General features: G+C 50.7%; 1 protein-coding gene across 1 annotated transcript in view; it reads right to left on the bottom strand.

Moving 5' to 3' along the window:
• LOC106592272 (ryanodine receptor 2) overlaps positions 1–22,128 on the bottom strand; it is a 99,672-nt gene that overhangs the window by 31,034 nt on the left and 46,510 nt on the right. Inside the window, exons 2-3 of the mRNA XM_045700569.1 lie at positions 1,253–1,461; positions 160–390 (exon numbers count right to left, since the gene is read on the bottom strand). Coding sequence (XP_045556525.1) covers positions 160–390; positions 1,253–1,461 — 440 coding nt within the window. The remainder of the gene's footprint in view (positions 1–159; positions 391–1,252; positions 1,462–22,128) is intronic.

Below are 22,128 nucleotides of genomic sequence, written 5' to 3'. Positions count from 1 at the left end.
CAGAAGGAGACAGAAGGAGACGGAGACAGAAGGAGACAGAAGGAGACAGAGAAGGAGACAGAAGGAGACGGAGACAGAAGGAGACAGAAGAAGACGGAGACAGAAGGAGAAAAAAAAGAGAGTATATCTTAGTGACTTCCTCATCATCATCATCAGCACCTCGAAGTCGGACATGGTCTCAAAGTCGTCCAGGTCTTTCTTAGAGGAGAAGGAGAAGCCCCCGCCAGACTGTAGCGTCCCGCCAGGTGACTTGGCCAGCACCTCGTTACACTCTATAGGCATGCTGAGGCGATAGAAGGTGATGTCTGGGTTACTGTTCTGGGAGCCGAACGACCTCTGGGTGACCTTGAGACACGGGAAAGTCTCCACGGTGCCGTCCATCCTCGTCACCTTTTAAAAAGACCAGACGACAAGGGAACAGGGCATTATGGGGGAGTCATCTGGTTGAATAGCCATACGATACCAGGTCAACATAGGTCTATGGGTATGAGTAAAGTGCTCGACAAATCCTTGGGACAATTATTATTATTATTGTTATTATTATAGGTTACTAACATCGCACCGGGTTTGTGTCAAGAACTGCAACGCTGCTGGGTTTTTCACGCTCAACAGTTTTTCCGTGTGTATCCACCACCCAAAGGACATCTAACTGTGGGAAAGCATTGGAGTCAACATGGGTCAGCATCTCTGTGGAACGCTTTCGACACCTTGTAGAGTCCATGTTCTGACGAATTAAGGCTGTTCTGGGGGCAAAAGGGGGGTGCAACTCAATATTAGGAAAGTGTTCCTTAATGTTTGGTATCCTCAGTGTAGGTTACATAGGTTGTTACAAAAAAAAACTAATATTTTTTATTTCACCTTTATTTAACTAGGCAAGTCAGTTAAGAACAAATTATTATTTTCAATGACGGCCTACCGGGGAACAGTGGGTTAACTGCCTTGTTCAGGGTGGTCAACAACACATATAAAAGAAGGCTTCTACACCTGCATTGCTGCATTGCTACACAGGTGCTTCTACACCTGCATTGCTTGCTGTTTGGGGTTTTAGGCTGGGTTTCTGTACAGCACTTTGTGACATCAGCTGATGTAAGAAGAAGAGCTTTATAAATACATTTTAATTTGATTTGAAATAGAGGTTTCACTTATCAAACTCTATACACAATAACACCAAGGGGTGAGCAGGGTCAAGGTTCAAGGACAGTCTTGTTCAACAGAACGTTTTAAAGGCAACTGATGGCGACTTGACTCTCACCTCAATGTGTTCATGCTGCGGAGGTACAGGGATGAACTGAGACAGTCTCTTGCTGAGCCACATGGTGAGGTCTCTGTTCATGTTGACGGCGAAGGGCTCGTAGCCTTCCTGCAGGCCGCAGATAGTGAAGTACTTCAGCGTGCTTACGTCTTTACCGAAGTTCATCCTCCCAACCTGGCATACGCCCAGGCTGCAGACCGGGATGAAACCTACGGAGAGGACAGAGAGGGCATTGTTATGTTAACCGTTAGAAGAACGTAAGCCTTGTCCGAGCCAGAACGGCCCATAGGGCAGGAGCCAGAACGGCCCATAGGGCAGGAGCCAGGACGGCCCATAGGGCAGGAGCCAGGACGGCCCATAGGGCAGGAGCCAGAACGGCCCATAGGGCAGGAGCCAGAACGGCCCATTGGGCAGGAGCCAGAACGGCCCATAGGGCAGGAGCCAGAACGGCCCATTGAGCAGGAGCCAGAACGGCCCATAGGGCAGGAGCCAGAACGGCCCATAGGGCAGGAGCCAGAACGGCCCATTGGGCTGGAGCCAGAACGGCCCATTGGGCAGGAGCCAGAACGGCCCATAGGGCAGGAGTCAGAACGGCCCAATGGACAGGAGCCAGAACGGCCCATAGGGCAGGAGCCAGAACGGCCCATAGGGCAGGAGCCAGAACGGCCCATTGGGCAGGAGCCAGAACGGCCCATAGGGCAGGAGCCAGAACGGCCCATAGGGCAGGAGCCAGAACGGTATCAAATACATTAAACACATGGTTTCCAGGTGGTTGATGCCGTTCCATTCGCTCCGTTCCGGTCATTATTATGAGCCATCCTCCCTTCACCAGCCTCCTCTGGTCTACATGTAAATATTGCTACAGTGACCAACACTTGGAATCTTATCTTAACCAGTAGGTAACACTGACATCAATGTGTTCTTATCCTAACCAGTAGGAAACACTGACATCAATGTGTTCTTATCTTAACCAGTAGGAAACACTGACATCAATGTGTTCTTATCCTGACCAGTAGGTAACACTGACATCAATGTGTTCTTATCCTAACCAGTAGGAAACACTGACATCAATGTGTTCTTATCTTATCCTAACCAGTAGGTAACACTGACATCAATGTGTTCTTATCTTATCCTAACCAGTAGGTAACACTGACATCAATGTGTTCTTATCTTATCCTAACCAGTAGGAAACACTGACATCAATGTGTTCTTATCTTAACCAGTAGGTAACACTGACATCAATGTGTTCTTATCCTAACCAGTAGGAAACACTGACATCAATGTGTTCTTATCTTATCCTAACCAGTAGGTAACACTGACATCAATGTGTTCTTATCTTATCCTAACCAGTAGGAAACACTGACATCAATGTGTTCTTATCTTAACCAGTAGGTAACACTGACATCAATGTGTTCTTATCCTAACCAGTAGGAAACACTGACATCAATGTGTTCTTATCCTAACCAGTAGGAAACACTGACATCAATGTGTTCTTATCCTAACCAGTAGGAAACACTGACATCAATGTGTTCTTATCCTAACCAGTAGGAAACACTGACAACAATGTGTTCTTATCCTAACCAGTAGGAAACACTGACATCAATGTGTTCTTATCCTAACCAGTAGGAAACACTGACATCAATGTGTTCTTATCCTAACCAGTAGGAAACACTGACAACAATGTGTTCTGGACACTCAGCCTGCTGAGTAATAAAATGCCTATATACACAGGGTACCAGTACTGAGTGGATGTGCAGGGGTACCAGGTAATAACATGGCTATATACACAGGGTACCAGTACTGAGTGGATGTGCAGGGGTACCAGGTAATAACATGGCTATATACGCAGGGTACCAGTACTGAGTGGATGTGCAGGGGTACCAGGTAATAACATGGCTATATGCGCAGGGTACCAGTACTGAGTGGATGTGCTGGGGTACCAGGTAATAACATGGCTATATACGCAGGGTACCAGTACTGAGTGGATGTGCAGGGGTACCAGGTAATAACATGGCTATATGCGCAGGGTACCAGTACTGAGTGGATGTGCAGGGGTACCAGGTAATAACATGGCTATATACGCAGGGTACCAGTACTGAGTGGATGTGCAGGGGTACCAGGTAATAACATGGCTATATACGCAGCGTACCAGTACTGAGTGGATGTGCAGGCGTACCAGGTAATATTATGACTATATACGCAGGGTACCAGTACTGAGTGGATGTGCAGGGGTACCAGGTAATAACATGCCAATATACACAGGGTACCAGTACTGAGTGGATGTGCAGGGGTACCAGGTAATAACATGGCTATATACACAGGGTATCAGTACTGAGTGGATGTGCAGGGGTACCAGGTAATAACATGGCTATATACACCGGGTACCAGTACTGAGTGGATGTGCAGGGGTACCAGGTAATAACATGGCTATATACACAGGGTACCAGTACTGAGTGGATGTGCAGGGGTACCAGTTAATAACATGGCTATATACACAGGGTACCAGTACTGAGTGGATGTGCAGGGGTACCAGGTAATAACATGGCTATATACACAGGGTACCAGTACTGAGTGGATGTGCAGGGGTACCCGCTAATAACATGGCTATATACACAGGGTACCAGTACTGAGTGGATGTGCAGGGGTACCAGGTAATAACATGGCTTTATACTCAGGGTAACAGTACTGAGTAGATGTGTAGGGGTACCAGGTAATAACATGGCTATATACACAGGGTACCAGTACTGAGTAGATGTGTAGGGGTACCAGGTAATAACATGGCTATATACACAGTGTACCAGTACTGAGTGGATGTGCAGGGGTACCAGGTAATAACATGGCTATATACACAGGGTACCAGTACTGAGTAGATGTGTAGGGGTACCAGGTAATAACATGGCTATATGCGCAGGGTACCAGTACTGAGTGGATGTGCAGGGGTACCAGGTAATAACATGGCTATATACGCAGGGTACCAGTACTGAGTGGATGTGCAGGGGTACCAGGTAATAACATGGCTATATACGCAGCGTACCAGTACTGAGTGGATGTGCAGGCGTACCAGGTAATATTATGACTATATACGCAGGGTACCAGTACTGAGTGGATGTGCAGGGGTACCAGGTAATAACATGCCAATATACACAGGGTACCAGTACTGAGTGGATGTGCAGGGGTACCAGGTAATAACATGGCTATATACACAGGGTACCAGTACTGAGTGGATGTGCAGGGGTACCAGGTAATAACTTGGCTATATACACCGGGTACCAGTACTGAGTGGATGTGCAGGGGTACCAGGTAATAACATGGCTATATACACAGGGTACCAGTACTGAGTGGATGTGCAGGGGTACCAGGTAATAACATGGCTATATACACAGGGTACCAGTACTGAGTGGATGTGCAGGGGTACCAGGTAATAACATGGCTATATACACAGGGTACCAGTACTGAGTGGATGTGCAGGGGTACCCGCTAATAACATGGCTATATACACAGGGTACCAGTACTGAGTGGATGTGCAGGGGTACCAGGTAATAACATGGCTTTATACTCAGGGTAACAGTACTGAGTAGATGTGTAGGGGTACCAGGTAATAACATGGCTATATACACAGGGTACCAGTACTGAGTAGATGTGTAGGGGTACCAGGTAATAACATGGCTATATACACAGTGTACCAGTACTGAGTGGATGTGCAGGGGTACCAGGTAATAACATGGCTATATACACAGGGTACCAGTACTGAGTAGATGTGTAGGGGTACCAGGTAATAACATGGCTATATACACAGGGTACCAGTACTGAGTGGATGTGCAGGGGTACCAGGTAATAACATGGCTATATACACAGGGTACCAGTACTGAGTAGATGTGCAGGGGTACGAGGTAATAACATGGCCATATACACAGGGTACCAGTACTGAGTGGATGTGCAGGGGTACGAGGTAATAACATGGCTATATGCACAGGGTACCAGTACTGAGTGGATGTGCAGGGGTACCAGGTAATAACATGGCTATATACACAGGGTACCAGTACTGAGTGGATGTGCAGGGGTACTAGGTAATAACATGGCTATATAAAATATACACAGGGTACCAGTACTGAGTGGATGTGCAGGGGTACCAGCTAATAACATGGTAATATAAAATATACACAGCGTACCAGTACTGAGTGGATGTGCAGGGGTACCAGGTAATAACATGGCTATATACACAGGGTACCAGCACTGAGTGGATGTGCAGGGGTATGAGGTAATTGAGGTAGATATGTACATATAGGTAGGGGTAAACTGGCTAGGCAACAGGATAGATAATAAACAGTAACAGCAGCATATGTAATGAGTCAAAAGAGAAGTACAAAAAGGGTCAATGCATATCGTTAAATAGTTAACCAATAGCTACCCGGACTAACTATTTAACAGTCTTATGGCTTCGGGGTAGAAGCTGTTCTGGACCTGGTGCATCGGTACCGCTTGTCGTGTGGTTGCAGAGAGAATAGTTTATGCCTTGGGGGTAGAAGCATTTCCGGACTTGGTGCATCGGTACCGCTTGTCGTGTGGTTGCAGAGAGAACAGTCTATGGCTTGGGGGTAGAAGCTGTTCTGGACTTGGTGCATCGGTACCGCTTGTCGTGTGGTTGCAGAGAGAACAGTCTATGGCTTGGGGGTAGAAGCTGTTCTGGACGTGGTGCATCGGTACCGCTTGTCTTGTGGTTGCAGAGAGAACAGTTTATGACTTTGATGGCTGGGAGTCTTATAAAGTTTTTAGGATCTTCCTCTGACACACCTGGTACAGAGGTCCTGGATGTACTGGGCAATACGCACCACCCTCTGCAGCGCCTTGCGGTGGGATGCCAAGCAGCTAATCAAGATGCTCTCAATGGTTCAGCTGTAGAACTTTTTGAGGATCTGAGGGACCATGTCAAATCCTGTCAGCCTCCTAGAGGGGAGTTGTCGTACCTTCTTCATGACTAGGTTGGTTTGTGTGGACCATGCTAAATATGTCATTCTGCCCCTGAACAAGGCAGTTAACCCACTGTTCCCCGCTAGGCTGTCATTGAAAATAAGAATTTGTTCTTAACTGACTTGCCTAGTCAAATAAAGGTAAAATAAAAAATACAAATTCCTTTGTGATGTTGACACCAAGGAACCTGAAGCTCTCGACCCGCTCCACTACAGCCCTGTCAACGTGGATGGGGGCGTGCTTGACCCCCCCCCCCCACCCCCGTTTCCTGTAGCCCACGATCAGCTCCTTTGTCTTGCTGACATTGAGGGAGAGGTTGGCCTACCACCGTCGTGTCGTCAGCAAAATTAATGATGGTGTTGGAGTCTTCGCAGTTGCAAGTGAACAGGGAGTACCGGAGGGGACTAAGCACACACCCCTAAGGGGCCCATGTGTTGATGGTCAGCGTGGCAGCTGAGCTGCAGTCAGTGAACAGCATTCTCACATAGGTGTTCCTCTTGTCCAGGTAAGAAAATGGCAGTGTGGAGTGCGATAGAGATTGCGTTATCTGTGGATCTGTTGGGGCGGTATGTGAATTGGAGTGGGTCTAGGGTTTCTGGGATGATGGTGTTGATGTGAGCCATGACCAACCTTTCAAAGCATTTCATGGCTACAGACGTGAGTGCTATGGGGCGGTAATCATTTAGGTAGGTTACCTTGGTGTTCTTGGGCACATGGACTATGGTGGTCTGCTTGAAACATGTAGGTATTACAGACTGGGTCAGGGAGAGGTTGAAAATGTTAGTAAAGACACGTGCCAGCTGGTCAGCGCATGCTCTGAGCACACATCCTGGTAATGCGTCTTGTGAATGTTGACCTGTTCAAAAGTCTTACTCACAAAGGCTATGGATAGCGAGATAACACATTCACCTGGAACAGCTGGTCATCTAATGCATGGTTCAGCATTGCTTGCCTAAGCATTGCTTGCCTCGAAGAGAGCATAGAAGGAATTTAGCTTGTCGGGTAGGTTCGCGTCAGTGGGCAGCTGGGTTTCCCTTTGTAATCCGTGATAGCTTGCAAGCCCTGCCACATCCGACGAGCGTCAGAGCCGGCGTAGTAGGATTCGATATTAGTCCTGTATTGGTACTTTGCCTGTTTGATTGCTCGTCGGAGGTCGTAACGGGATTTCTTATAAGCTTCCGGCTTAGTGTCCCGCTGCTTGAAAGCAGCAGCTCTAGCCTTTAGCTCAGTGCGGATGTTGCCTGTAATCCATGGTTTCTGGTTGGGATATGTACGTACGGTCACTGTGGGGACGATGTCATCGACGCACTTATTAATGAAACCCGTGACTGATGTGGTAAACTCCTCGATGTTATCGGATGTATCCCGGAGAATATTCCAGTCTGTGCAAAACATCCGCAAACATCTGACCACTTCCGTTTTGAATGAGTCACTGGTACTACTTCCTGCTTTCGTTTTTTTGCTTGTAAAAGGCAGGATTCAGGAGGATAGAGTTATGGTCAGATTTGCCAAACTGAGGGAGAGTCTTGTATCCATTTCTGAGTGTGGAGGAAAGGTGATCTTTTAACTCTAGTTGCACAGGTGACATGTTGGTAGAAATGAGGTAAAAAAACGGATTTCAGTCTCTCTGTATTAAAATCAACGGCCACAAGAAGCGTCGCCTCTGTGTGTTCATTTTGTTGTTATCTTATGGCCTTGTACAACTCGTTGAGTGTGGTCTTAGTGCCGGTATTGGTTTGTGGTGGTAAAAAGACAGCCCATGAAAAATATACACTGAGTACACCAAACATTAGGAACCCCCCCCTTTTGCCCTCAGAACAGCCTCAAATCGTCAGGTCATGGACTCTACAAGGTGTCGAAAGCGTTCCACAGGGATGCTGACCCATGTTGACTCCAATGCGTCCCACGGTTGGCACCTACTACCATACCCCGTTCAAAGGCACTTGAATATTTTGTTTTGCCCATTCACCTTCTGAATGGCACACATACACAATCCATGTCTCACTTGTCTCGAGGCTTAAAAATCCTTCTTTAACCTGTTGTCACATCCTGACCATGGTAAGCTGTTATTTTCTATGGTAGAGTAGGTCAGGGTGTGACAGGGGGGTTTTCTAGTTTAGTTTTTCTATGTTGGGTTGCTCTAGTTTTGTATTTCTATGTTGGGCTGTGTTTGGGATGATCTCCAATTAGAGGCAGCTGGTCATCGTTGTCTCTAATTGGAGGACATATTTAAGTTGGTGTTTTTCCCACCTGGGTTTGTGGGAGATTCATTTTGAGTAGTGTATGTTTCACCTCTGCGTCACGGTTTGTTGTTTTGTCATTCAGTTTATTTATGTATTGCATAGTTTCACAGAATAAATAAAATGTTGAATGACACACACGCTGCACTTTGGTCCGCTTCTTCCTACGACAGCCGTGACACCTGTCTCCTCCCCTTCATCTACACTGAAGTGGATTTAACAGGTGACATCAATAAGGGATCATAGCTTCCACCTGAATTCTACCTGATCAGTCTGTGTCATGGAAAGAGCAGGCGTTCATAAAGTTTTGTCCACTCAGTGTAGATGAGAACTCTCTTGGTAAATAGTAGTGTCTACAGCTTAGCATGAGCTATTCTAACTCAGGCGAGAGAATTTTTTTTAAGACTTCCTTAACATTATCGCACACCAGCTGTTGATAACTAAGAGATACACCTTGTCCCCCTCACCTTCCCCGAGGCTTCCGACCGGTCTTTTTTAATTTGAGTTTTTTTAGGGTGGATCAGCTTAATATTGAGGATAGATTGTTGCTTCCATCAATGTAATTGTCTGCATCATTTCCAATCCCCCATATATTTTTGGGGTAAATATATATATCCATACACGCATGCATACCATATACACATATATACATACACATACCTATATAGACATACATACTTTTTTTTAAAGAATATACCTTTATTATTATTCCCCGCAAACCCTACCACCGATCGCCCAATTGGAGTAATCTAATAAACACTTCGGCTTTTACCTTCAATTTATTCATCTTATACACATTTTACAGACACAGTCTATTTTACAATAGTTATTTTTTTTGTTTGTTTTTAGTCCTTCCTCTATTTCTGATGTCCATCCAGTGTTATTTCTATTTGTAACTGTGCTATTTCACAAAAGTTCTGAACCTATATACATTTTACAGACCTCGTATGTTTTACATTGGTTATCTTGTTATTAGTCCCACCCTTTAGCTCCATTCAACCAAGACCGGTCTTGACGATGCGTAGAAAAAGGCACCCTGTCCCTCTCACCTTACCCCGAGGCTGCCGACCGGTCTTGACAATGCGTAGAAAAGGCAACGAGATGTACAGTATATTATCCATATCCTTGTTCAGCCACGACTCCGAGAAAAAATTATATTACCGGGATTTTTTTAGGTCCCGTTGATAGGACGGAACGGAGCTCATCCAGTTTATTCTCTAGTGACTATACGTTGGTCAACTGCCAACCGTTTGGTTTAAGTCCACCTCGGTTAAACTTCTTCAGCAAAGGGACAGAAAAGCTCCTCTCTAGCTCCAGCCTCTTCTGACAAATAGGATGGTGTTGATGTCGAGAGTAAGCCAACAGACAGACAGGGATTGACAATAGGACAGACTATAACACATAGGGTGGGGTAGACAGTAGGACAGACATGGGATATTGGGTGGGGTAGACAGTAGGACAGACCATAGAGTAGGGTAGACAGTAGGACAGACCATAGGGTGGGGTAGACAGTAGGACAGACATAGCCCATAGGGTGGGGTAGACAGTAGGACAGACCATAGGGTGGGGTAGACAGTAGGACAGACATGGACCATAGGGTGGGGTAGACAGTAGGACAGACATGGGCAAAGGGTGGGGTAGACAGTAGGACAGACCATAGAGTGGGGTAGACAGTAGGAAAGACATGGACCATAGGGTGGGGTAGACAGTAGGACAGACCATAGGGTGGGGTAGACAGTAGGACAGACATGGACCATAGGGTGGGGTAGACAGTAGGACAGACCATAGGGTGGGGTAGACAGTAGGACAGACCATAGGGTGGGGTAGACAGTTGGACAGACATGGACCATAGGGTGGGGTAGACAGTAGGACAGACATTAGGGTGGTGTAGACAGTAGGACAGACCATAGGGTGGGGTAGACAGTAGGACAGACCATAGGGTGGGGTAGACAGTAGGACAGACCATAGGGTGGGGTTGACAGTAGGACAGACCATAGGGTGGGGTAGACAGTAAGACAGACCATAGGGTGGGGTAGACAGTAGGACAGACCATAGGGTGGGGTAGACAGTAGGACAGACCATAGGGGTGGGGTAGACAGTAGGACAGACATGGACCATGGGGTGGGGTAGACAGTAGGACAGACCATAGGGTGGGGTAGACAGTAGGACAGACCATAGGCTGGTGTAGACAGTAGGACAGACCATAGGGTGGGGTAGACAGTAGGACAGACATGGACCATAGGGTGGGGTAGACAGAAGGACAGACATGGACCATAGGGTGGGGTAGACAGTAGGACAGACCATAGGGTGGGGTAGACAGTAGGACAGACATGGACCATAGGGTGGGGTAGACAGTAGGACAGACCATAGGGTGGGGTAGACAGTAGGACAGACATGGCCCATAGGGTGGGGTAGACAGTAGGACAGACCATAGGGTGGGGTAGACAGTAGGACAGACCATAGGGTGGAGTAGACAGTAGGACAGACATGGACAATAGGGTGGGGTAGACAGTAGGACAGACCATAGGGTAGGGTAGACAGTAGGACAGACCATAGGGTGGGGTAGACAGTAGGACAGACATGGACCATTGGGTGGGGTAGACAGTAGGACAGACCATAGGGTAGGGTAGACAGTAGGACAGATATGGACCATAGGGTGGGGTAGACAGTAGGACAGACCAAAGGGTGGGGTAGACAGTAGGACAGACCATAGGGTGGGGTAAACAGTAGGACAGACCATAGGGTGGGGTAGACAGTAGGACAGACATGGGCCATAGGGTGGGGTAGACAGTAGGACAGACCATAGGGTGGGGTAGACAGTAGGACAGACCATAGGGTGGGGTAGACAGTAGGACAGACATGGACCATAGGGTGGGGTAGACAGTAGGACAGACCATAGGGTGGTGTAGACAGTAGGACAGACCATAGGGTGGGGTAGACAGTAGGACAGACATGGACCATAGGGTGGGGTAGACAGTAGGACAGACCATAGGGTGGGGTAGACAGTAGGACAGACATGGACCATAGGGTGGGGTAGACAGTAGGACAGACCATAGGGTGGGGTAGACAGTAGGACAGACCATAGGGTGGGGTAGACAGTAGGACAGACCATAGGGTGGGGTAGACAGTTGGACAGACATGGACCATAGGGTGGGGTAGACAGTAGGACAGACATTAGGGTGGTGTAGACAGTAGGACAGACAATAGGGTGGGGTAGACAGTAGGACAGACCATAGGGTGGGGTAGACAGTAGGACAGACCATAGGGTGGGGTTGACAGTAGGACAGACCATAGGGTGGGGTAGACAGTAAGACAGACCATAGGGTGGGGTAGACAGTAGGACAGACCATAGGGTGGGGTAGACAGTAGGACAGACCATAGGGTGGGGTAGACAGTAGGACAGACATGGACCATGGGGTGGGGTAGACAGTAGGACAGACCATAGGGTGGGGTAGACAGTAGGACAGACCATAGGCTGGTGTAGACAGTAGGACAGACCATAGGGTGGGGTAGACAGTAGGACAGACATGGACCATAGGGTGGGGTAGACAGAAGGACAGACATGGGCCATAGGGTGGGGTAGACAGTAGGACAGACCATAGGGTGGGGTAGACAGTAGGACAGACATGGACCATAGGGTGGGGTAGACAGTAGGACAGACCATAGGGTGGGGTAGACAGTAGGACAGACATGGCCCATAGGGTGGGGTAGACAGTAGGACAGACCATAGGGTGGGGTAGACAGTAGGACAGACCATAGGGTGGAGTAGACAGTAGGACAGACATGGACAATAGGGTGGGGTAGACAGTAGGACAGACCATAGGGTGGGGTAGACAGTAGGACAGACCATAGGGTGGGGTAGACAGTAGGACAGACATGGACCATTGGGTGGGGTAGACAGTAGGACAGACCATAGGGTAGGGTAGACAGTAGGACAGATATGGACCATAGGGTGGGGTAGACAGTAGGACAGACCAAAGGGTGGGGTAGACAGTAGGACAGACCATAGGGTGGGGTAAACAGTAGGACAGACCATAGGGTGGGGTAGACAGTAGGACAGACATGGGCCATAGGGTGGGGTAGACAGTAGGACAGACCATAGGGTGGGGTAGACAGTAGGACAGACCATAGGGTGGGGTAGACAGTAGGACAGACATGGACCATAGGGTGGGGTAGACAGTAGGACAGACCATAGGGTGGTGTAGACAGTAGGACAGACCATAGGGTGGGGTAGACAGTAGGACAGACATGGACCATAGGGTGGGGTAGACAGTAGGACAGACCATAGGGTGGTGTAGACAGTAGGACAGACCATAGGGTGGGGTAGACAGTAGGACAGACCATAGGGTGGTGTAGACAGTAGGACAGACCATAGGGTGGGGTAGACAGTAGGACAGACATGGCCCATAGGGTGGGGTAGACAGAAGGACAGATATGGACCATAGGGTGGGGTAGACAGTAGGACAGACCAGAGGGTGTTGTAGACAGTAGGACAGACCATAGAATGGGGTAGACAGTAGGACAGACCATAGGGTGGGGTAGACAGTAGTACAGACCATAGGGTGGGGTAGACAGTAGGACAGACATGGACCATAGGGTGGGGTAGTCAGTAGGACAGACCATAGGGTGGGGTAGACAGTAGGACAGACCATAGGGTGGGGTAGACAGTAGGACAGACATTAGGGTGGTGTAGACAGTAGGACAGACCATAGGGTGGGGTAGACAGTAGGACAGACCATAGGGTGGTGTAGACAGTAGGACAGACCATAGGGTGGGGTAGACAGTAGGACAGACCATAGGGTGGTGTAGACAGTAGGAAAGACCATAGGGTGGTGTAGACAGTAGGACAGACCATAGGGTTGGGTAGACAGTAGGACAGACATGGCCCACAGGGTGGGGTAGACAGAAGGACAGATATGGACCATAGGGTGGGGTAGACAGTAGGACAGACCAGAGGGTGTTGTAGACAGTAGGACAGACCATAGAGTGGGGTAGACAGTAGGACAGACCATAGGGTGGGGTAGACAGTAGGACAGACCATAGGGTGGGGTAGACAGTAGGACAGACATGGACCATAGGGTGGGGTAGTCGATAGGACAGACCATAGGGTGGGGTAGACAGTAGGACAGACCATAGGGTGGGGTAGACAGTAGGACAGACATTAGGGTGGTGTAGACAGTAGGACAGACCATAGGGTGGGGTAGACTGTAGGACAGACCATAGGGTGGTGTAGACAGGAGGACAGACCATAGGGTGGGGTAGACAGTAGGACAGACCATAGGGTGGGGTAGACAGTAGGACAGACCATAGGCTGGTGTAGACAGTAGGACAGACCATAGGGTGGGGTAGACAGTAGGACAGACATGGACCATAGGGTGGGGTAGACAGAAGGACAGACATGGACCATAGGGTGGGGTAGACAGTAAGACAGACCATAGAGTGGGGTAGACAGTAGGACAGACCATAGGGTGGGGTAGACAGTAGGACAGACATGGACCATAGGGTGGGGTAGACAGTAGGACAGACCATAGGGTGGGGTAGACAGTAGGACAGACATTGACCATAGGGTGGGGTAGACAGTAGGACAGACCATAGGGTTGGGTAGACAGTAGGACAGACATGGCCCATAGGGTGGGGTAGACAGTAGGACAAACAATAGGGTGGGGTAGACAGTAGGACAGACCATAGGGTGGGGTAGACAGTAGGACAGACATGGACCATAGGGTGGGGTAGACAGTAGGACAGACACGGACCATAGGGTGGGGTAGACAGTAGGACAGACCATAGGGTAGGTTAGACAGTAGGACAGATATGGACCATAGGGTGGGGTAGACAGTAGGACAGACCATAGGGTGGGGTAGACAGTAGGACAGACCATAGGGTGGGGTAGACAGTAGGACAGACCATAGGGTGGGGTAAAGAGTAGGACAGACCATAGGGTAGGGTAGACAGTAGGACAGACCATAGGGTGGGGTAGACAGTAGGACAGACATAGCCCATAGGGTGGGGTAGACAGTAGGACAGACCATAGGGTGGGGTAGACAGTAGGACAGACATGGACCATAGGGTGGGATAGACAGTAGGACAGACATGGGCAAAGGGTGGGGTAGACAGTAGGACAGACCATAGAGTGGGGTAGACAGTAGGACAGACATGGACCATAGGGTGGGGTAGACAGTAGGACAGACCATAGGGTGGGGTAGACAGTAGGACAGACCATAGGGTGGGGTAGAGAGTAGGACAGACATGGACCATAGGGTGGGGTAGACAGAAGGACAGACATGGACCATAGGGTGGGGTAGACAGTAGGACAGACCATAGGGTGGGGTAGACAGTAGGACAGACATGGACCATAGGGTGGGGTAGACAGTAGGACAGACCATAGGGTGGGGTAGACAGTAGGACAGACATGGCCCATAGGGTGGGGTAGACAGTAGGACAGACCATAGGGTGGGGTAGACAGTAGGACAGACCATAGGGTGGGGTAGACAGTAGGACAGCGGACCATAGGGTGGGGTAGACAGTAGGACAGACCATAGGGGGTAGACAGAGGACATGGACCATAGGGTGGGGTAGACAGTAGGACAGACATGGACCATAGGGTGGGGTAGACAGTAGGACAGACCATAGGGTGGGGTAGACAGTAGGACAGACATGGACCATAGGGTGGGGTAGACAGTAGGACAGACCATAGGGGTGGGGTAGACAGTAGGACAGACATGGCCATAGGGTGGGGTAGACAGTAGGACAGACCATAGGGTGGGGTAGACAGTAGGACAGACCCATAGGGTGGGGTAGACAGTAGGACAGACATGGACCATAGGGTGGGGTAGACAGTAGGACAGACCATAGGGTGGGGTAGACAGTAGGACAGACCATAGGGTGGGGTAGACAGTAGGACAGACATGGACCATTGGGTGGGGTAGACAGTAGGACAGACCATAGGGTGGGGTAGACAGTAGGACAGACATGGACCATAGGGTGGGGTAGACAGTAGGACAGACCATAGGGTGGGGTAGACAGTAGGACAGACCATAGGGTGGGGTAGACAGTAGGACAGACCATAGGGTGGGGTAGACAGTAGGACAGACATGGGCCATAGGGTGGGGTAGACAGTAGGACAGACCATAGGGTGGGGTAGACAGTAGGACAGACCATAGGGTGGGGTAGACAGTAGGACAGACATGGACCATAGGGTGGGGTAGACAGTAGGACAGACCATAGGGTGGTGTAGACAGTAGGACAGACCATAGGGTGGGGTAGACAGTAGGACAGACATGGACCATAGGGTGGGGTAGACAGTAGGACAGACCATAGGGTGGTGTAGACAGTAGGACAGACCATAGGGTGGGGTAGACAGTAGGACAGACCATAGGGTGGTGTAGACAGTAGGACAGACCATAGGGTGGGGTAGACAGTAGGACAGACATGGCCCATAGGGTGGGGTAGACAGAAGGACAGACATGGACCATAGGGTGGGGTAGACAGTAGGACAGACCAGAGGGTGTTGTAGACAGTAGGACAGACCATAGAGTGGGGTAGACAGTAGGACAGACCATAGGGTGGGGTAGACAGTAGGACAGACCATAGGGTGGGGTAGACAGTAGGACAGACATGGACCATAGGGTGGGGTAGTCAGTAGGACAGACCATAGGGTGGGGTAGACAGTAGGACAGACCATAGGGTGGGGTAGACAGTAGGACAGACCATAGGGTGGGGTAGACAGTAGGACAGACCATAGGGTGGGGGTAGACAGTAGGACAGACCATAGGGGTGGTGTAGACAGTAGGACAGACCATAGGGTGGGGTAGACAGTAGGACAGACCATAGGGTGGTGTAGACAGTAGGAAAGACCATAGGGTGGTGTAGACAGTAGGACAGACCATAGGGTTGGGTAGACAGTAGGACAGACATGGCCCACAGGGTGGGGTAGACAGAAGGACAGATATGGACCATAGGGTGGGGTAGACAGTAGGACAGACCAGAGGGTGGTGTAGACAGTAGGACAGACCATAGAGTGGGGTAGACAGTAGGACAGACCATAGGGTGGGGTAGACAGTAGGACAGACCATAGGGTGGGGTAGACAGTAGGACAGACATGGACCATAGGGTGGGGTAGACAGTAGGACAGACCATAGGGTGGGGTAGACAGTAGGACAGACCATAGGGTGGGGTAGACAGTAGGACAGACATTAGGGTGGTGTAGACAGTAGGACAGACCATAGGGTGGGGTAGACAGTAGGACAGACCATAGGGTGGGGTAGACAGTAGGACAGACCATAGGGTGGGGTAGACAGTAGGACAGACCATAGGGTGGGGTAGACAGTAGGACAGACCATAGGGTGGTGTAGACAGTAGGACAGACCATAGGGTGGGGTAGACAGTAGGACAGACATGGACCATAGGGTGGGGTAGACAGTAGGACAGACATGGACCATAGGGTGGGGTAGACAGTAGGACAGACCATAGGGTGGGGTAGACAGTAGGACAGACCATAGGGTGGGGTAGACAGTAGGACAGACATGGACCATAGGGTGGGGTAGACAGTAGGACAGACCATAGGGTGGGGGTAGACAGTAGGACAGACATTGACCATAGGGTGGGGTAGACAGTAGGACAGACCATAGGGTTGGGTAGACAGTAGGACAGACATGGCCCATAGGGTGGGGTAGACAGTAGGACAGACAATAGGGTGGGGTAGACAGTAGGACAGACCATAGGGGTGGGGTAGACAGTAGGACAGACATGGACCATAGGGTGGGGTAGACAGTAGGACAGACACGGACCATAGGGTGGGGTAGACAGTAGGACAGACCATAGGGTAGGTTAGACAGTAGGACAGATATGGACCATAGGGTGGGGTAGACAGTAGGACAGACCATAGGGGTGGGGTAGACAGTAGGACAGACCATAGGGGTGGGGTAGACAGTAGGACAGACGACCATAGGGTGGGGTAGACAGTAGGACAGACCATAGGGGTGGGGTAGACAGTAGGACAGACAGGACCATAGGGTGGGGTAGACAGTAGGACAGACCATAGGGTGGGGTAGACAGTAGGACAGCGACCATAGGGTGGGGTAGACAGTAGGACAGACATGGGCCATAGGGTGGGGTAGACAGTAGGACAGACCATAGGGTGGGGTAGACAGTAGGACAGACATGGACCATAGGGTGGGGTAGACAGTAGGACAGACCATAGGGTGGGGTAGACAGTAGGACAGACCATAGGGTGGGGTAGACAGTAGGACAGACATGGACCATAGGGTGGGGTAGACAGTAGGACACATGGACCATAGGGTGGGGTAGACAGTAGGACAGACCATAGGGTGGGGTAGACAGTAGGACAGACATGGACCATAGGGTGGGGTAGACAGTAGGACAGACCATAGGGTGGGGTAGACAGTAGGACAGACATGGCCCATAGGGTGGGGTAGACAGTAGGACAGACCATAGGGTGGGGTAGACAGTAGGACAGACCATAGGGGTGGGGTAGACAGTAGGACAGACATGGACCATAGGGTGGGGTAGACAGTAGGACAGACCATAGGGTGGGGTAGACAGTAGGACAGACCATAGGGTGGGGTAGACAGTAGGACAGACATGGACCATAGGGTGGGGTAGACAGTAGGACAGACCATAGGGTGGGGTAGACAGTAGGACAGACATGGACCATAGGGTGGGGTAGACAGTAGGACAGACCATAGGGTGGGGTAGACAGTAGGACAGACCATAGGGTGGGGTAGACAGTAGGACAGACCATAGGGTGGGGTAGACAGTAGGACAGACATGGGCCATAGGGTGGGGTAGACAGTAGGACAGACCATAGGGTGGGGTAGACAGTAGGACAGACCATAGGGTGGGGTAGACAGTAGGACAGACATGGACCATAGGGTGGGGTAGACAGTAGGACAGACCATAGGGTGGGGTAGACAGTAGGACAGACCATAGGGTGGGGTAGACAGTAGGACAGACATGGACCATAGGGTGGGGTGAGACAGTAGGACAGACCATAGGGTGGGGTAGACAGTAGGACAGACCATAGGGTGGGGTAGACAGTAGGACAGACCATAGGGTGGGGTAGACAGTAGGACAGACCATAGGGTGGGGTAGACAGTAGGACAGACACCCATAGGGTGGGGTAGACAGAAGGACAGATATGGACCATAGGGTGGGGTAGACAGTAGGACAGACCATAGGGTGGGGTAGACAGTAGGACAGACCATAGGGTGGGGTAGACAGTAGGACAGACCATAGGGTGGGGTAGACAGTAGGACAGACCATAGGGTGGGGTAGACAGTAGGACAGACATGGACCATAGGGTGGGGTAGACAGTAGGACAGACCATAGGGGTGGGGTAGACAGTAGGACAGACCATAGGGTGGGGTAGACAGTAGGACAGACCATAGGGTGGGGTGCAGACAGTAGGACAGACCATAGGGTGGGGTAGACAGTAGGACAGACCATAGGGTGGTGTAGACAGTAGGACGAGACCATAGGGTGGGGTAGACAGTAGGACAGACCATAGGGTGGGGTAGACAGTAGGACAGACCATAGGGTGGGGTAGACAGTAGGACAGACCATAGGGTTGGGTAGACAGTAGGACAGACATGGACCATAGGGTGGGGTAGACAGTAGGACAGATATGGACCATAGGGTGGGGTAGACAGTAGGACAGACCATAGGGTGGTGTAGACAGTAGGACAGACCATAGGGTGGGGGTGGACAGTAGGACAGACCATAGGGTGGGGTAGACAGTAGGACAGACCATAGGGTGGGGTAGACAGTAGGACAGACATGGACCATAGGGTGGGGTAGACAGTAGGACAGACCATAGGGGTGGGGTAGACAGTAGGACAGACCATAGGGTGGGGTAGACAGTAGGACAGACCATAGGGTGGGGTAGACAGTAGGAGACAGACCATAGGGTGGGGTAGACAGTCGGACAGACCATAGGGTGGGGTAGACAGTAGGACAGACCATAGGGTGGGGAAGACAGTAGGACAGACCATAGGGTGGGGTAGACAGTAGGACAGACCATAGGGTGGGGTAGACAGTAGGACAGACCATAGGGGTGGGGTAGACAGTAGGACAGACATGGACCATAGGGTGGGGAAGACAGTAGGACAGAGGACCATAGGGTGGGGTAGACAGTAGGACAGACCATAGGGTGGGGTAGACAGTAGGACAGACCATAGGGGTGGGGGTAGACAGTAGGACAGACATGGACCATAGGGTGGGGTAGACAGTAGGACAGACCATAGGGTGGGGTAGACAGTAGGACAGACATTGGACCATAGGGTGGGGTAGACAGTAGGACAGACCATAGGGTGGGGTAGACAGTAGGACAGACATGGCCCATAGGGTGGGGTAGACAGTAGGACAGACCATAGGGTGGGGTAGACAGTAGGACAGAAGACCATAGGGTGGGGTAGACAGTAGGACAGACATGGACCATAGGGTGGGGTAGACAGTAGGACAGACCATAGGGGTGGGGTAGACAGTAGGACAGACCATAGGGTGGGGGTAGACAGTAGGACAGACCATAGGGTGGGGTAGACAGTAGGACAGACATGGACCATAGGGTGGGGTAGACAGTAGGACAACAGACCATAGGGTGGGGTAGACAGTAGGACAGACCATAGGGTGGGGTAGACAGTAGGACAGATATGGACCATAGGGTGGGGTAGACAGTAGGACAGACCATAGGGTGGGGTAGACAGTAGGACAGACCATAGGGTGGGGTAGAACAGTAGGACAGACCATAGGGTGGGGTAGACAGTAGGACAGACCATAGGGTGGGGTAGACAGTAGGACAGACATGGACCATAGGGTGGGGTAGACAGTAGGACAGACCATAGGGTGGGGTAGACAGTAGGACAGACATGGACCATAGGGTGGGGGTAGACAGTAGGACGACAGACCATAGGGTGGGGTAGACAGTAGGACAGACCATAGGGTGGGGTAGACAGTAGGACAGACATGGACCATAGGGTGGGGGTAGACAGTAGGACAGACCATAGGGTGGGGTAGACAGTAGGACAGACATGGCCCATAGGGGTGGGGTAGACAGTAGGACAGACCATAGGGTGGGGTAGACAGTAGGACAGACCATAGGGTGGGGTAGACAGTAGGACAGACCATAGGGTGGGGGTAGACAGTAGGACAGACCATAGGGTGGGGTAGACAGTAGGACAGACCATAGGGTGGGGTAGACAGTAGGACAGACCATAGGGTGGGGTAGACAGTAGGACAGACCATAGGCTGGGGTAGACAGTAGGACAGACCATAGGGTGGGGTAGACAGTAGGACAGACATGGACCATAGGGTGGGGTAAACAGAAGGACAATGGACCATAGGGTGGGGTAGACAGTAGGACAGACCATAGGGTGGGGTAGACAGTAGGACAGACCATAGGGTGGTGTAGACAGTAGGACAGACCATAGGGTGGGGTAGACAGTAGGACAGAGCGTAGGGTGGGGTAGACAGTAGGACAGACATGGACCATTGGGTGGGGTAGACAGTAGGACAGACCATGGGGTGGGGTAGACAGTAGGACAGACATGGACCATAGGGTGGGGTGGACAGTAGGACAGACCATAGGGTGGGGTAGACAGTAGGACAGACATGGACCATAGGGTGGGGTAGACAGTAGGACAGACCATAGGGTGGGGTAGTCAGTAGGACAGACCTAGGGTGGGGTAGACAGTAGGACAGACCATAGGGTAGGGTAAAAAGTAGGACAGCACATAGGGTGGTGTAGACAGTAGGACAGACATGGACCCTTGGGTGGGGAAGACAGTAGGACAGACATGGCCCATAGGGTGGGGTAGACAGTAGGACAGACCATAGGGTGGGGTAGACAGTAGGACAGACATACCATAGGGTGGGGTAGACAGAGGGACAGACATGGACCATAGGGTAGGGTAGACAGTAGGACAGACCAGAGGGTGGTGTAGACAGTAGGACAGACCATAGAGTGGGGTAGACAGTAGGACAGACCATAGGGTGGGGTAGACAGTAGGACAGACCATAGGGTGGGGTAGACAGTAGGACAGACATGGACCATAGGGTGGGGAAGACAGTAGGAAAGACATGGACCATAGGGTGGGGTAGACAGTAGGACAGACCATAGGGTGGGGTAGACAGTAGGACAGACATGGAACATAGGGTGGGGTAGACAGTAGGACAGACCATAGGGTGGGGTAGACAGTAGGACAGACATGGACCATAGGGTGCGGTAGACAGTAGGACAGACCATAGGGTGGGGTAGACAGTAGGACAGACCATAGGGTGGGGTAGGTAGTAGGACAGACCATAGGGTGGGGTAGACAGTAGGACAGACATGGTCCATAGGGTTGGATAGACAGTAGGACAGACATTAGGGTGGTGTAGAGAGTAGTACAGACCATAGGGTGGGGTAGACAGTAGGACAGACCATAGGGTGGTGTAGACAGTAGGACAGACCATAGGGTGGGGTAGACAGTAGGACAGACCATAGGGTGGGGTAGACAGTAGGACAGACCATAGGGTGGTGTAGACAGTAGGACAGACCATAGGGGTGGGGTAGACAGTAGGACAGACATGGACCATAGGGTGGGGTAGACAGTAGGACAGACATGGACCATTGGGTGGGGTAGACAGTAGGACAGACCATAGGGTGGGGTAGAC

This window comes from Salmo salar, chromosome ssa18, assembly GCF_905237065.1.
Source record: "Salmo salar chromosome ssa18, Ssal_v3.1, whole genome shotgun sequence".
NCBI lineage: Eukaryota > Metazoa > Chordata > Actinopteri > Salmoniformes > Salmonidae > Salmo > Salmo salar.
Note: the sequence above shows the minus strand (reverse complement) of the source record. Positions and strands in the feature narration are given on the sequence as shown.